This window comes from Camelus ferus, chromosome 34 (genome assembly GCF_009834535.1).
Source record: "Camelus ferus isolate YT-003-E chromosome 34, BCGSAC_Cfer_1.0, whole genome shotgun sequence".
Taxonomy (NCBI): domain Eukaryota; kingdom Metazoa; phylum Chordata; class Mammalia; order Artiodactyla; family Camelidae; genus Camelus; species Camelus ferus.
In genome coordinates this window covers 12,153,937-12,171,243 of record NC_045729.1, presented here as the reverse complement: position 1 = coordinate 12,171,243, position 17,307 = coordinate 12,153,937, and the positions used below count along the sequence as shown (strand labels likewise).

Below are 17,307 nucleotides of genomic sequence, written 5' to 3'. Positions count from 1 at the left end.
AAGAGGCTGTGTGTAAGTCATGTGCAGTATATGAATTTAGTGTTTAATGACACATCAGAACAGTCTCCCTCCAGGAATGTTGCCCCTTCATAGTATCCCAGTATTTCTCTTAAAGCTTTCACCCAGTGGTATGTATTACAGTGTATGGACCTACTTAGTGTGAATGCATAAGAGAAAATTGGACGGGTACTGAGAGGGTATAGGAAATTAAAAAACAAACAAACAAAACCCCAAGGAGAGTAAATGAGATTTTAAGGAACAAATTGGAGCTATATATGTGTGCGTATGTGTGTGTGTGTGTGTGTGTGTGTGTGTGTATGTAAAACCTGGTAATCCTGTTGTTTAGTGTCTCTGAGGTCTGCGTTAATCCTTTTTTTGGCAGAAAGTAGATGCATGGTAGTATGCAGAAGAACCAGGGAGAAATTAAAGTTCCACCTTTGAAGTCTTTTCTTCTGATTCACGATTTTCTCTCTGAAAAACATCATGACACAGATATTTAGATTTGGAGTCCACTCTTGTTTTTGAGCTCTGAGATTAGCAAATTGGGCTATTTAATTCCTCCTGAAAGTCCTACATCCATCTGTAATTTTTATCTCATGAAATCCTTATGTGGAATTTGACTTGTTTCCCATTGATACAATACACAGAAGCATCAAATCTAAAATTCAGCTCCTTTGAAGCTTCAAGACCTGTCCAAAAATGCTCCTTTAGTTCTGGTCCCATGACTACATCCTAAAAAGCATCCCAACTCTGACCACCATATTTTCCTATCCTTTTACTCCTAACCAAATCCAGTGGAGGCCAAAGAATTTTTATTCAACAGGGTATTAAAGGGACAGAGAAAGGAGGACAAACTCAACTTGCTTTACCTGTAGTCTCTCACTTACCAGCCTCTTCCCCTTCAGGAATCCATCGCAGAAGTTTTGCACGTGCTCAACTGACACTTCTGTTATGGGCAGTGTATCCCATACATCATCCAGGGTCTGGTAAATCGCCAAAGCAGGCAGCTGGGAATTCTTTAGTTTGAAAAATGATATCACCTTCCTATTTTCCTTCACACCACTGTCCACCAGAACAAAAAGAATCTGCAATTGGAGAAGTTTAAAAGAGAAAGGTCTCACTGTGGTCCTGGGGAGAAAGAGACACCTTGTAATTGTTTCAGTTTATACCGATTGACTTCATGGTCTGTGCCACACAATTTCAATCTCAACTGAATTTCTTCTTATTTTTCATCGCTTTGGTTTATTAACCCTTTGATCAAGTTTATTTAACATAGAATTGGAGGAGACTTTAGTGAGTAGCTAAGGGAGAAAATATGACCTAATGGCTAAAAGGGGAGAATTCATTCTCAATGTTGCCTCTAGTATTTTCTAGCTGTGTGACTTCAGGCACATTACTCAGCCTCTCTGAGACTTAGTGTTCTTATTAGAAAAATGGGCTTTTGTTGGGGGAGACTAAACGAGAGAATGGATTTAATATTTCTGGTACAGTTTTTAGCATACAGTAAGTGATTGATAACTGTTAACTATCTTATATTATTAAATCAAACTTTCTACCCAGATTGGAAACCTTCTTGATAATATTCTAATTAGAGGATCATCTACATTTGGTAACCCTGACAACCTCCAGTGTTAGGGAAACAACCACTTAAAGGCTGGCTTATTTTATTACCAGATAGCTCTCATCACTGAACAGGCTTCTAGTTCAATTCAGAAGCCTTAGAGTGGTTGAAGTTTTACTATTTCAGTGATATCAAGCAGACATATACAAAGTAGAGACGGGAAAGAAAGAAATATTTATTATCCAGTAGGCACCATGTACGTGAGACGTGTTTCATGTGAGAAATAAGCCCTGAGTTCTAAAACTTTGAGAGATAATGGCAAGGAGCAGGGAAACTGCGATTAATAGATGATTTTTATTTTCAGTATCTTTGGGTCTCTATTTTCTCTCCGCCAATCAATACTTAAAAAAAGAAACAGACTTACTGCTAATGGAAGATATGATTAGATACATCTTTACTAGTGTAAAACATGTCTTGAGTTTTAAATCAGAGTAATGTGATGTACGCTGCCCCACTTCTCACTTTGTTACCTCCTAACTGTACTTATCTTTCCTATTTATCTCACCTCCCTGGCCCCATCCTCCTCTTTCTAGTGTCCTGGTGCTGAGTTTGCCAAAGGGTGTCTCCCAGTCCAGACTTACCTTCCCCTGGAAGAGCTTAGCCGCCTCCTGGTATTTGTACAAGCTTTCTTCATACTCTGGGGATCCCTTATTCATCACCAGTAGAAGATGAATCTGAATCTTACTCTTAAACAGGCCAATTGCCGTCTGGCAAGTTGAAATGTATTGTAGTGGGATGAAAGAGGGAAAGAGGTAAAAAAAAAAAAAATCAATGGCAACCCAGTGAACAGGTTCCGTGGAACGTACACCAGAGCTGTCCATCCACAGCACAGATGGCAACTGGCCTCTGAGATGGCCCTTAACACGTCTCACCCTCTGGTTTGCATGCAACTGGGTGGGTCCCTCCCCACACTGAACAGGGCTGAGCTGAGTAACCAAAGGGGTACTGCAGTGATGATGGAGAGTGGCTTCCAAGGTTGGGTCACAGGAGACAAAGTAGCTCTGCCTTGCTCTCTCTTGTATCACTGAACTCTCTCGTATTAGGCACTCAAGCAGCCCTGTGTGCACATTCACACAGCAAGGAGCTAAGGCCTCCTGCTAACAGCCAGCACTGACTGAGCCATCTTGGAAGCAGATCTTCAAAACTTTAGCTGACTGCCTCCCTGACCAATGCTTGCAACCTTACAAGGGCCTCCAGATCAGAAGTGCCAAGCCCCAGCCACCCCCAAATAGTTGACCCACAGAAACTGTGTGAGATCATCCACTATCACTGTTTTCAGCTGTTAAATTCTGGAGTGAGCTGTTATGCATCAGTAGGCAACAAAGACACCAGGTAACATTTTAGTCACTTTTTTCAACTCCTATTCATGTTGGAAGAACAGCCAGATGCACTTAAAATGTGGCCTTTGACTGCATGTTAATTGTGCATAATTTTGAGTGCTTAACTGTGTGCTGGGCGTTTTCGGGGCCTCCCATATACTAGCTAATTTAATCCCCAAAGCCCCAGTTTTATGAAAACATGAAGAAATTGAGGCACAAAATCTCCTAAATTTCCGTAAGTGGTGAGCTGGGATCCACAGCAGGCAGTGTGGCGCTGGAGTCCACGCTCTTAACCATCAGGACGTACTGCCTCATTCATAGCTGATTGCAAAACCTCTTCTAAAGCAAATCAACCCAGAGCATGGTTGAATCAGTCTACCGCAGGTCAGCAAGAAGGTAAGCTCTTCAGGAGACCAGAAGCGTTGGCCCCTTTTGGCTGATTAGAGGTGATGATTCCCCATGAAGTTGTCGGTGATGGAGGGGAGGGGGCAGCTGTGAACCAAGGGAGGAGGGAAGAGGGAGCCTGAACTAGGGCACTGCTCCCTTCATTAGTGCTGCAAGTGTCTCTTACTTTAAACAAATCCCATTCCTTTTCACCTCTCCCTTCTAAGTACAGAAAGCATTGCTATAAAACTAACATGTGCATGGGAAGAGAGATTATGGTGGGTTAACGATACTTTGGGCAGAGTCCCCAGATGGTGGAAGGGGAGTGACTAGGCAGGATCCTTCCAGAAGCTACTCACTACTCCGTAGCGATTTTCCAGCTCTACTGGCCAACATGTAGGCAAGGAGGGTCCAATGAGTTCTTTCCCCTAACTTCCCCCTTGGAGTTTCAAACCAGTTTTTAGATTTTAAATTTGGGAGATTGGATGACCCTGCTACTTAAATTTAGAGCATGCATCTACCTTCCTAGAGCAGAGTGGGAGGATAAATCTTGGGAAGAGTCAAGAAATCAAAGCTAAAGACTCAAAAGATATAGTTGTCTTAGCAGAAGGGATTGGACCCAGCAGAAGTGATTAGTTTAATCCTGAAACACAGAGTAGGATTTTCACCTTGAAGCCAAGTACTGAGTGTGTGTGTTACAGGCACACAGGAGGCTGACTACATGGCTGTGAATTTCTGCCCAGTTGCTTCTGGCACAAACCTCAGCACCAGCAACAGCCGAGGAATAACTACAGGAGTGTGGGCAGGCCTCCGAAAGAGAAAAGCACTGCTTTGGGGAACTGAAAAGTTCACAATAAAAGTTGAATTGGCTTCTCTAAAGAAATCCTGACCTAATTTCTTCTTGACATGATTTGCCTTCACTACTAACGTGGAACTTAACAAAATGTGTCATTGTTCTGTAAGATAAGAGATGGACCAGGCATCAGAATTCAGGAAGGCTAGTCCCTGCCTCTGCCCTAGTTACCTGCAGAATTCTAGGACCCGAGCCATAAACTCAGGGACCAGGACCGTAAGGTCATCTTTTCTGATCCCACGTGCACTCCTGGCAGCTCTATAGACACAATGACCAGAATGATGACGATGACCTAGCAAAAAAACGCCTTTTTAATTATTGCTGCCAACACCCCTGGGGGGGGGGGGTGTGTTTGGAATCTTAGCACAAGTGGAAATGGAGTCACCACTCCACAGAGACAAACATGATGTGAGAGGTGGACAGGAATTTAGTCAACAGGAAAAGGGGTGTTTTCTGTTGAAGGATGTGTGGGCCAATGGAAAAACCTCAGGACTCAGAATGACCAGTCCAGAAAAAAGCAGGGACAAGTGGCTAGGGCTGTCTCTGGAGCTCAAATTACTAGTCAGGCCGTGAGGAAGTGGCATTACTTTTCTGAATTCCCGTTTCCTCTCCAGTAAAATGGAAATGGACAACATGAGCTAATGTATCACCAGTTAAATTTTCTGCCTTAAATGATGCCTTTTCTACTTCTGCAAAATCTTGAATGTCATTTGGAATTTGAGAGTTCTCTATAAAATGGGCATAATACTTTCCTCTTTTCTGCTTCGAAAGAATCACCGTGAGTATTAAATGAGGAAATGGTGTGAAACGGCTTTGTAAGTTCTAATCACCATGACATGCATGTAAAGTACTGTTATTGGAGAATGCATAGCATTACTGAGCTGATGTTAACACTATCATTCTATGATTCATGCTGGGAAAAGGAAAGGGCAGGACATATAAAGTAATCCTGTAAGTTGCAGAGTGTTAGAAGGTCAGAAGATGAGCGGGTGGACCAGCACCTTTAACCCAGGTTCCAGGCAGCATACAACCCCTGAGGAAGACAAACCCAGAGAGAAACCTGAGACCCTGTGAGGGTCTGGGCATATGCAGGTGGTACCAGACAGGAGGCAGGCACAGAAAAGCATAAAAACTTTCTTAGAAATTTTACATTGCGGCGACACCCAAGTATGTGATCAGTTGGCTTTGTGTTTAAACATTCCTTTTGTCTATCAATTTACTTTTATTGTGTTTTACAAAAGTACTGGTCACCGATGCTTTAGAGAAAAGAATGGACCTCCAGCATCTTTGCAGCTGCGGAGAGCTTGCAATCTTGTTTGAGAAGCGTGGTCTAGGATGTTGCTGGGACTGGAATTGGCTTCACTGAACCCCCTCAGGCAGGAAAACTCAGCAGTTTTTAATTAGTCACCTGAACTTTGCCCTCCGGCTCTCTTTCTTCCTAGTCATGTTGATATGTTACTTACCTTTTCTGTTTCTTCCTTTGTTGGGGATCTTAAGTGTTGCAGTAAGGATGGCAACATAAACAACCAGTTGTTTAATTAATGGTGGTTACTCTTATTAGTGGCCAAAGGACCAGAACTCCTGCAGGAAAGGATGTCTGCTATGAAGGCTAGGACCCTCCCTGACATGGGGACTTCAGGATCTGGAGACAGGGGCTATTTACCATAGGGTTGTACTCTGTCACCAAGTGGAGGTTGTTGCTCTCAATGAAACGGCTTAATTTGGGGAGGTCCATGCTTTCAATGTCCTTACTCTTTAAATCCAGTTGTTCGTTATCCACCTGGTGACACAAAAAGGATGAAATTGTCACTGTTCTGTCCTTATTCCTTGATAAATGTTTCTGGACTATTTAGCACACGTCAGGCACTAACTAAAGATCCAAAGACAGAAAGGTAAATAGGAAACGTTTCCTGCCCTCGAGGAACACACTGTCCTGCAGGACAGAGAAGTAAACAGAGACGTCCCACAGAGAGTGGTAGGTGTCATCCCGGGGGAATCACAGGCCCACAGGTACCCCGGGAAGAGAGGAAACGCTTCCAGGAAGAGGCAGCTCCCGAAAAGTGGCTGGGGCTTGGTCAGGTGAACGAGGATGGCGGTGGGAGTTCTAAATAAAGAACAAAAAGGCAAAATGACGAGGCTGCCCTGGGTTAGAAGCTGCAGCTGGTTTAGCTTGACCGTTGCAGTAGATGTTAAGTGTGGGCAGGAGAGAGGGGCAGCGGGCTAGCAGAGCAAAGAGCCTGGAAGCCACGGTCAAGAGGTTAAACTCTACCCTGAGGGCAAGGATCACCAGTGTGTATTACAACATGCATCCTTTACTGGATCAGATTAAAGTTCTATTTATGTAAAACACACCTACAGAGAAAAGCATAAAATAGAAAATACAAACCTCAGTATATTATCACAGAGCAAACAACTGTGGCACCACCACTCAGGAAATGCCAGAATTTCTGAAGCCCTCTGGGGTCCCTTCTAATCCATCATCCTTTTTTTTTTTTTTTTTTTTTGCCAAAGGTGATCATGATCCTACATTTATGTTGACCATCTTCATCCTTTCCTTCATCACTTTACCACTTAAAAACGCATCTCTTAATATTACAGTTTAGTCTCGTCTTTTATTAAACATGACATAAATGGAGACAAACTACATTTTCTGTGTGTGTGGCTGATCTCTTTTGCTCAAAGGTTTGTGTGTGAGAGTCATCCACGTTGTTGCATTTAGCTACAGTTTGTTCATTTCCCTTGCTGTGTGATACCCCGTTGTGTAACAGTGCAAAACAGCTAGTCATTTTACTATGGATGGATATTTAGGTTTTCCCAGTTTCTGGTTATTAAGATAATGCTGCAGTGAACACTCTTGTTCACGTGTCTTGGTACTCAGGCCTCTGTGCCTGTTGAGCATGTATCCAGGACTGGGAGTTTTGATTTTTGATAATATATATATATCATGTATGTGTGTAGGTGTATGTAATATGTACATGCATGTGTATATTCATATATGATCGCCTGGATGCAATTTCAGGGACTGAGATGACCTGGATCTGTGTGGCAGCCCTGGGGAGGGCTGATCGGCTTACGGTGCATCCTTAATTTTCGGGTATTGCTCTTCAGGGTTCAAAGTGAAAAAGGGGGTTTAACTAGATTTACCTTGTGGGCCCTGGACTCCGACATTTACATTTATATTTCCTTGATCTCAAACATGCTAATAAACCTCTCAACCTCTCTGCTGCTTCTTCTAGGACTGGCTAAGCCAGCCAGGTGGAAAGCAGTCCCAATAAAGGGTTCATCTTTTCGGGTTTCCATTTTATTACAGATCTTAGTCTAGATGTTTTTCCTTCTCTTGCTAGTTCTCCAATACCTTTTTTTTTTTTAAATAATGTTTTGCTCATCTTAAAAATAAATATATATAACTTTAGTGGAAGGGGTTGTCTAGTTACCTGGTCTGTTATTCCAGGTTTGCATTTTAGAACTACCTTTCCATGATACTCAGATATGATAGAGATCGGACGTCATGCTGCCAAACACTGTTCCCAGAGTTTCCCACTCCCCACTTCCATCTCTTCAAGCCCGTAAAGACATAATACAATATTTCCGTCACCATAGCAACTAAGCCTACAGATAAAATGATCAGGGCTGGCTCCTGAACAATTCTGCTTCCTAAAATAATTTGGATCACTTTAGAGACCCATGGACCACCAATCCTTGAACACCTTCTCATCCCCTTTCCCTTACATGTGCTATCTCATATGCGTCCTACCCAGTCAGATCTTGCCCCAGATTACAGCCATCATTTTACCCCCAAGATACTTTCTCCCAGTCTACCTAGCAAAGTCAGAGGTAAATCTCATTTAAGTTTTTGCAGGAGGGAATTCAGGCAGAGGTAAATTATAGCCACTAAACAGTAAGAATCCAAGATTGCTCAACATTGTCATCCCCATGGAAACTTTCTCTTCCTTCGTTCAGGGTGGTCTCTCATTGGGTTAGTTAAAAGCAATATGAACCTCCAAGAAGCCCAGTGCCCTCTTTATGGTTAATTTTATTAATTCTGAATAGATCTCGTTATATCTGGGTCTACCTCATAATCCATTTGCGTTGAATTATGTGTTGAGTGCTTGCTGTATGTTAGGCACTGAGGCACAGAAGTGCTGACACTCAGATGGCAATTTAATCACTTTATTTTATGACGGTTTTTCACAACTCAAACTTATAAAATATGCCAAAGCTGAGGTACAGAAAATATTTGTAATTCAGAAAAAGCATTTTGGAGAAAAAAATTCCTCAAAACCACAGGATGTTTTAAAATGCGAACTACCTTTGCGTATTTAATTGTTTTAAAATTCACACAGTTGGAGTAGAAAGCCTGGGGCAGAAATATGAAAGGAGGAGGAAAAGTCTTCCTCGATGGGGTCCTTGCCCTCCCTGCTCCCATCCCCGTCCTGCAGTCAGTAGGGTGAGGACAGACCAGAAGCCAGCACAGGGGAGCTTTAAAGCTGCTTAGGGCCTGCTTTGCCACCTGGCATGTGTCCTTTAGAAGGCTTTGCGAATTGTGCAATCATCAATCAATACAGTCACAATCAGAGTCCTTTTGATATTTAAGATGTCTAAATACGTTCTGATTATTTTTCTAGAAATTTGAAGGCCTGGTGCCTGTGCTGCAGCTGACCGAGCTGTACTCTGGGCCAGAAGCTCCTCCCTTTCTCCTCCCTTTTCCAGGCAGTCCCTCCTGTTTCCCAGAACAGGGATAACAGGAAACGCCAGCTACTCCAGGTGTTTCTGGACTTAAGGAATGCAGTATATTGGAGGCAGAGGATGGTAAGCGGTGATAACATTCTCTAAGAGGCAAAGAGCTTTGATAAAAACCACCCTCCTGAAGCCTCTCCAGTTTGCTGTGCTTTTTTGAACCAAAGATGCCTGATTATTTCACTATTTCTTAAACCAATAAAAATCTGGAATGTTCATGTGTAGGGTTCCTGGAAACAACATTTGAACAGGAAATCTCCCCCCTGTAAAGAGATCTATTTGCATAAGGCACTGGAAAGAAAATCCAACCCTGGAACCAAGAGTGGGGGGAAAATTATGTATTTTTCCAGTTTGGGGAAAGAATTTTACTTGAAAAATCATATTCCTTTTCTCCCCAAGAAAAGAGACACCAGAAGAAAAACAGAAACCATAAACCAGAAGGGTTGCTACCTTACAGTGTAATTTTGAGGTTCCCCAAGAGTGTCTGGTGTGGAGTGTTTTATGTTTCAGACACTGTATCATACCAATGGATTTACTCACTCATTCCTTTTCTGTTTATTAGTATTTCAGCAGTATTCCTTTGAATTCCAATAGGTTTCTCTAATGAACAACCCAGCTCTTCATAAAGCGTATCAAAGTTGTCTTAGTTTACACCACAGTTGCAATATTAAATTTCTTGGATGACACTGCGAAATTATTTGTTAAACAAATGCCCTGGTGTCTGTGGGTTTGTTTTTATAAGCTGCTCAGCATATCATATATTTGGTAAATATCTACTTTAGAAAAATATTTTAAAATTTGTACTTCTTGAATTCCTTATCAGCTTATTTGTATGCACTGGGTCCTTCTGATTCTCTTGGCTTGGCAAGGTGCATTTCTCATGGCAAGTATCCAATGAAAAATCGTGAAAGGAATGAACGAGCGTCTCTCCTGTGTTTCCGTTACTACCCCACCGGGTCAAAGTTAGGCTACTTATATTTCTTAAACTAAAAGTGATTGAGAATACTCAACACTGGGTAGATATTCAAATAATATCTGAAGTGCCATTTTAGGACAGGCTCAAGGTTTGCTGAGCCCAGGATCACATCTCTGTTAGGGCAACAGTGAGAATCCTGCTGAGAGCATGGAGGGCCCTCCTACTGTCACTGTCACAGCAGACAGGCTGTGTCCTCAAACAGATTGTCATACCCAACCTCCTAGTGCTCCACTTTGGTTAAATGTTTCCTGATCACGTTTATCTAGTTGGTCTGCACTGTTTTGGAGGGGATTTGCTGTCTTCTTGCTCCAGCATAACTGTCAACTCAGTGTATCCTGTCATAATTTCTACTTATTATTTCAACTTATCTTGAAATATGTCCAAATTCTGAAATTTCCTTGCCAAAATTTGTAATGCCTACATTAAATCTTGAGAAATAATCCTAGGGTTTGATTAAATAGCGCCAGGGAGATAGAGAAATGATTTAGGAGAAAGTGTGTATTTTTTTTTAAAGGTTTTAGAATGAGAGACATTTGAGTAGACAGAATCTAGGAGTAAAAACAAAGGTTTTCTTCAGGGTTAAGCACTGTAAAGAGTCACTAGTGTAGTAGAAATGGTGTGCTCTGGAGCTGGCAATGCTGGGTATGAATCAGATGTCTGTTACTCTGTAGCTGTGAGACTCTGGGCAACTGAATGTACCTTATGGAAGTTTGGTTTCCTTATTGATAACGCAGGGATCATTATTTCATCAGATTCTTATGAGAATTAACTGGTAGAATATTGGAAAACCTGACACAATGCCTATCATCAATTTGGCACAAAAACAAACAGAAGAAATTATAGCTCTCAGATGAAAGTAGGTACCAGAAAATTTGCAACTGAGTCACGTCTCCCAGTGGAAAAGAGAAAAACAGTCTTGGTTGATGTTCTTCTTTCAAAAAAAAAAAGTTTATTCCAAACTCCTGACAAATAAACCTATGAAAATTTGGACTGAATTTTTTTAAAGTGTAAACTGAGAAAAAAATGTTTATCTGAAAGCTGTCACTGCATAAGCAGGACCTCTCCCAGACCTGCCAGTGGAGTAGGGCAGGAACCCGTGTGTGCTTGGTTTTGGTGTCCACAGAGGCCCCAGGAGTTCCTCCAGAGTAGGTCTGTGACTAGTGGGAAACAGAAAACAGATTCTGAAGGAAAGCGAGCAGCCCTGGGAAGTCATCAACAGGGCTTTGTGAAGAACGACTTGTAAACAAAGTTAACGCGCCCATCGGAGGTTGTAAAGCCTGTAGAAGACATTGGAAGCAGCAGCATTTGTTTTTCTTGCCCCCATGTGCATGTAGGTGGTACTAAGACTTTTAAATCAGGCTTTCATAAGATCTATAAACAAACTGGGGAGGAGGTTCTTGTGGACCTGTAGCTAACTAGCATTTTTGTATTGAAAGGTTGCTACAAATAGTTCAACAGCACCATGAAAGGCATCAGTGTATCCTTCTTTATCTTTCTTACCAAAGCTTTTCAAAGAATTTGACTTAATCCTATCTCACAATGCATTTCACCTGCCACTGCTGTCCAGCTGAGGGAAGAATTACTGAAGGGACCCATGCACCTTCAGACATATTTTGGAGGTGAGTCAGTTCCTCACTTCCTGTGTCTTCTGGGTACCAGAGACATATTGGACATGTTTGGAATACAGAGATGAATACATCATGGTTCCCACCCATGGTCTAGTACAGTTAAAGGTGAGACAGACACAGAAATACACGACATGTACTACAAAGAGGTGAATGAAAACAGGCATGGACGTGTAGAGGAATAGTCAGGCCAATTTGGAGACTCCAGGGAGAGTGCTTGAAGGTAGGGTGTATGCACTGATTCACTGGAATAAGAGGAGTCAGCTGGCTGAGGCTAAGTGAGAGGGGCCCTGAGCGTGTTGGCATTTTAGGCAGAGACACAACCTGTGTGGAATGGTGGAACTGCATTATCACACGGTGTATAGTTGGGTATTGAGAGGGTAGAGCTAGAAAAGGGAATGGAGAAACAGGTAGTAAGTGGCCAGGTCATAAAACCTACTTGTCTAAATATCTAGATTTTTTTCTTGTAAGAAATGGTGACTATTGAAGGCTTTCTAAGAAGGAGGTGTCATGGTCAAATTCCATTTTAAACCCATCATTGTGATACCAGTCTAGGGACTGGGTAAGAGCTAGTACAGGGAGATTTATTAAGAAGGTATTAAAAACGTTTATGCCAAAGATGCTAAGAGTCTAAGTGAGGAGTAAGACAGGAGGAGGGGAGGAGAATGTGCGCTCAGTAAGGTAGGAGGTGCAACTGGTAAAGTTAGAGACTGAACGAACACAGCCATTCAAGAAAATTGTGCTTTAGAGGGAGGAACAGCATCCAGCAGGTCGAGACGACAAACAGCTTTGGCTAAGTTAAGACTGTAGTCTTAGCTTCCGAAGGTATTCAAATAGTTCCATCCAGCAAACATTTGAATCATGAGAGAGTTCCAGGCTAGAGTAAAACACTCCAAACCCTCAACAAACATAGTCTGGGTGAGTTTGATGTTTCGATGTAGTTTCATCGATTGTGGCAGATGGACCACTCGAGTGAGGGGTGTGGATGGTTGGGGAAGTTACGGACGTGGGGGCAGGAGAGCCATGGGGAGTCTCTGTTATCTCTCTCTCAATTTTGCTCTGAACCTAAAACCTCTCTATGTGAATAAAGTCTTTTTTAAAAAGTAAAAAATGGTTCATTTACATATTTATTTATTCAACAGACCTGCTTCTGGAGTACCTGCTGCGTGGCAGGCACTTTTAAATGCTCAGTGGTTGAAGTAGTGAACAGATCAGTCTTTGCTTCCAGGGAGCATGGATTCTATAACCTCGACTGAGAAGAGCCTTGAGTCAGACAGCAGTGTGGATGGAGGAAGAGAGGGTCCCAAGGAGACTAAAGGAGAAGAAGGACCAGGAAAAGCAGGCTCCTGGGTCAAGGGAAGACAGAATATTAAAGAGAAAAGAGTAGCCAACGATGTCAAATATGGCGGAGACCTAAAACAAGACCTAAACAGTGTACATTGGATTTGGAAATCTGGAAGCCACACCGACCTGGATGAAAGCAGACTTGATGGAGTGATACATAAACTAGATAGGAATATATTTAAGGGCTTAAGGAAGGTTGGAGGCACTGAATATAAAATCCATTTAAAAGAGGTTTGGATGAGAAGTATAAGAGACAGACAGGATGGAGGTGAGAGAGGGAAGGACATTGAGTCCAGAAATCTTAAAACTTTAACTTTTGCTCAGTTTCCCATTTTAAGTGGATCCTGGTCATCTTCACCTTGATATTCTACCAATAATACAAACTCAAAGCCAACTCAAGCATCAGAAATCCCTATTTCTGTTATGCCCTCACTCTTCCTAGGTCCCCTGGCTTTAAACTTCACCTCCTTTTCGTAATTTTGATATCTAATCCTTGCAGGACCTGCCTTTTCCTCACTTTCTACCAAAGATCCTTAGTCGATGATCTGTTTATTTTGTCAGCCTAACAAAAGTTTTCTCTATGCTTGTCTTTTTGCCTAAGAATCCATCCTAATCATTGTTGCCAAAATAATCTTGCAAAAACACATTTCTGTTCATGTTATTCCCTGGATCTGAAGTCCTGAGGGGCTGTCCAGTGCCAACGAACTGAAGTGCAAACCCATTGAGCTGGTATTCAAATTTCTCTACAATGTGGATCCAATAAACTTCTCTGTCATGTTCATTTGCCCAAAACATGTTCTCTGAGATCCAGTCAAGTTGGCCTGAACACTGTTTCCTAAGTTTAATTTTCTCTCCCAACTTTGGCCATAAATTCTTCTCTATTTTGTTCAAGTTTTATCTTTTTTTTTAAATCCCAGTTCAGTTCGTGTCCTCCATAATTATTATTATTTTTTTGGTCATAATTCTTACCCTGCTTTTATCATTTGAACCCTTGTAATATTTTATCTGTAGTGGTGCTCTTTGTGTTATAGATACTTGTATATTATGTTTACAATCTCTACTACATTTTAAGATCTATGAGCAGGGAGAATTTACTCAGTGTGTTTTTATTATCGATATCTTGCAGAGGGCACACCGTGGTTGTTTAACACAGGTTCGATACATGTAAGTGAACTCTCAAAGACATAAAAATATAAAATTTTAGAGCTCAGGATGACCTTACAGATGATATGGTCAAATCCTTTTATTTTAGAGATGAGAGAACTGAAGCCAAGAAATGGTCAGTGACCTGCTCATGTCGCATGGCTGGTCAGAGACAAAGCAGGGCTATAAAGCTCATCTCCTGGCCTCTTTCCATATCATGACAACATTGTCATCACCACAGTCCTCAACTCTGGTGTCACCATTCATGCTGAAGACCGAGACTCCTTTCTGGTCTCACAAGTTTGTGTATGCACGACTTAAGGTAAAACTGGGAGAAGATCGGAGCTGCCCACCAGACTTACCAGACGAAAGAGGGAAATGGCGCTGCCAGTGACGTTGTAGTGGGCCAGAACCTCCGGGGCAGTGCTGATTCCAAATGACACGTCTTGGAAATTTTGCACTGTACTGTGGAATATGGATACTGCTGGTACTTCTAAATCCTAAAACAAGAGGGGGAAAAAAACCCCACAGAGGTTATTTTTGGAGGAGAGAGATGTAGAAACAGACTAGGGCAAAGAAATATACTCACTTATATCAGAAATCATAGTGTCCAGTCAGACAAATCGACCTCTAAAAATGTGGGCTAAATCCGCAGCAACGTTGTTGAATTTTCCAGGCTGGGTGGGTTAATAGGTAACTACAAAATTGTGGCTAATCCTGGGACTCCTGTCTGGCTTTACCATAGAACGTTCAGCTTATTAGTAGCTGAGAGGGGACTCAAAATCATAGAGACCTGCAGAGTTGGGCTGCCCTGTCACTGATATACCAAAAGAAGGCAAATATTTGGGGAATAATTTGTGGAGGAAAGAAGAAATGCAAAAATAAGAAATATGTGCTGTCAAAAAGACCAGAAAAAGAAAAAATATATATAAGAAGTTTAAGTTGAAGGTTTAGCAACAAAGGCTTGTGGAGGATGTGAGCAAATAGTTCTCGTTGCACTGTTCATGAGCCATGAAGACACGACTCATGCATTGTTCCAGCTCTAGAACCCAGGCCTGCAGGAGGGAGCAGGGAAGCCTCTTCTGAGTGTTGACAGCAGCCCTTCTATAGCGAGCTGGTCTTATCTCCCTGCTGTCACAGACCTTGCCCACAGCCACTCCAGGCAATAAACAGGAGTGCTTCTGTATTCTTCCCGGACATCTCTCTGGCTGGGGGAAGAGATTTGCAGAGAGAAAAGATCTTGGTTAGCCTTGCATCTGGGGTCAAGCAGAGGGAGTTGGCGCCTTGATCATTCCAAGGATGTGTGGAGATCATTCGAGGGTATGAACAGCTGTTAATCAAGGCTTCCTCTTTTTTGTTCGGCTCCCTAAAATGAAATTGCTCACGGATCAAATAACGACACCTGGTGGCCATTTAAGTTATTGCACCCTCCTCCAGTTCCACTTTCTCACCACTCCGTCCCTGCGGCTGCTTTTGTCTACAGCTCAGATCTTTCATCACTGAAAAATTTGCTCCTCCTCATCTTCCTCCTCCACTTACATCTCACACAGGCTATTTTCATCTGTGTACACAGAATAGACAGGGCGATGGTGAGTTGGAATTAATGAATGGAAGCAGACAAGAAGGTCTGCAAGTCTCGAGTAGGGGCTTGATCATCTGTGAGGATCACCAGATGTTACCTCCAAGAAAAAGGGAAATGCTGGAATGATGCCCTCTCATTACGGCTGCTTTTATTAGTCAGACAGTCAGTCTGGAAGATGGAGGCTAACACCTTCTGTATACGACATTTCAGAGCAAACAAAGAGAAAGAAGAACGAGGGACTACCTACTTAGTAAGGAGCTTCAGACTGGAGGAAGCTGTTGACTAATGTGTTGCCTAGATGATAGGAGTTGGGTTTACTCTGACCCATGCCTCAGGAATTCAGATGCTGACTGAAGCTTCAAAGCATCTATAGATGGGGAGACCCAGTCAGCAGCATGAGAACTCTTGAAGCAAATGTAAGAAAAACATAGTTCAGAGACTGGCAATGTCTAGAAGCTGAGAGCTCTTGACTGACAAGTTAAAAGCCGACTCGGTGCCCTTTGGCTTCTAAAGCAGTGTCCTCTGGCCAGCAGGGGACAAACATGGCTCCCTGAAGGTAGGATATTTCTGGTTCTTTGGAGGAATGGCAGGTGGGGTATCCGGACAAACCTGGAAGAAGCCTATGACAGCCACCTCAGCGGCAGCGATGAATTCCATGGCAGCTGGGACATCTGTGAGTTGCACGGGTTTCTGGGAAGCACTGGAACCATCTAGACAGAGACAGAGGAGGGCGGGGGAGAGTCAGAGAGAAGTAGGAGGTTTGGGGGTACTGAGTAGAGAAGCAGCTCTAAATAATGAGAGCACCTCTACTTTTTCTCTCTAAACTAAGGACAAAGAGATTGAGGGGTGCAGTTACCATTCCAAGGCTTTACCTTTTGGCTAACGTGTGGAGGGTGACCCCACATGATAGCCTATTTCTGAAGGCTAACGCCAGACCTCCCTCTTCTCCACTAGGCCAGGCAGATCTTTATCCAGATTTCCTGGAAAGTTTTCTAGGTTTGGAGGAGGAATACCCAGAATGCGACCAAGTTCCCTTCCCTTCTTCTGACAGCTCCTTCACCCCACGGTCACCGAAGCGCTCTTTTCTTTCACCTGAGGGTTCCTGGCCTTCTGCGGCAGCTTCTGGGGATAGCTGGCATGTGAAAAGAAAAACCAGAAACAAGCATCTGGACTGGGCAGCCTCCATTGTCCTGCTCCTGCTCCTGCCCTGGACCTTGCCGTTTGGGATGCAGACACAGGGTCGCCCACTCTGTAGTTAAATGACCGTGGTGTTTCTAGTGCTCTGGGAACTTCACAGCTGGCTCCAGGGGGACCTTCAACTTCTGAGATAAGAGACTGAGCTCAGTGACGGGGCCTCAGAACAAAACCAACCAGAAGAAAGTCAGGTCAGTTCATTTAAATAAAACAAAATCTTCCATGCCAGGTATTGATCTATGGACCTGTGATCTGATCCGCCTCTCCCAGCTTAGATTGTTAGTGTGAGAGGTGGACAAACAGGTCGTTTAAATATAAAATGGAAAGGGGTAAAACATTGGGAAACTGCTATGAGAGGCTGCTCTGGGAGGACAGACTGAGGACATTTCAGACAATGATGGAGTCCAGAGAAGCCTTTCTTCCTGCAGCGGCTGCCCAAGCAGAGTCCTGGGTAAACAGAATTTTGCCAGGCACCAAAGGCGGAAAGGGAGTTTCATGCAAAGAGCCAAAGCCCAGAGATGCAAATGTA

At 42.8% G+C, this 17,307-nt stretch overlaps 2 protein-coding genes across 2 annotated transcripts in view; one reads left to right on the top strand and one right to left on the bottom strand.

Annotated features, from left to right (window-relative positions):
- The window catches only part of PDE6H (phosphodiesterase 6H), a 64,948-nt gene that overhangs the window by 12,631 nt on the left and 35,010 nt on the right, over positions 1-17,307 (top strand). The window lies entirely within an intron of this gene.
- On the bottom strand, positions 303-16,926 carry ERP27 (endoplasmic reticulum protein 27). Its single transcript, XM_006192107.3, has 7 exons — positions 16,677-16,926; positions 16,194-16,294; positions 14,365-14,502; positions 5,841-5,957; positions 2,203-2,328; positions 888-1,085; positions 303-471 (listed from the first exon to the last, which is right to left on the bottom strand). The coding sequence occupies exons 1-7, from the start codon at positions 16,768-16,770 to the stop codon at positions 424-426; spliced, it is 822 nt and encodes a 273-aa protein (XP_006192169.1). The 5' UTR covers positions 16,771-16,926; the 3' UTR covers positions 303-423.

What these genes read in the sequence shown, in the direction of transcription:
- ERP27 (XM_006192107.3), bottom strand. Translation starts at nt 16,770, where the DNA reads ATGGAGGCTGCCCAGTCCAGATGCTTGTTTCTGGTTTTTCTTTTCACA. An exon ending in CCATTTCCCTCTTTCGTCTG is followed by an intron (nt 5,958 to 14,364) that starts GTAAGTCTGGTG and finishes TTGTGTCACCAG; the next exon opens with GTGGATAACGAACAACTGGA. An exon ending in CTAAGCTCTTCCAGGGGAAG is followed by an intron (nt 1,086 to 2,202) that starts GTAAGTCTGGAC and finishes CTCCAATTGCAG; the next exon opens with ATTCTTTTTGTTCTGGTGGA.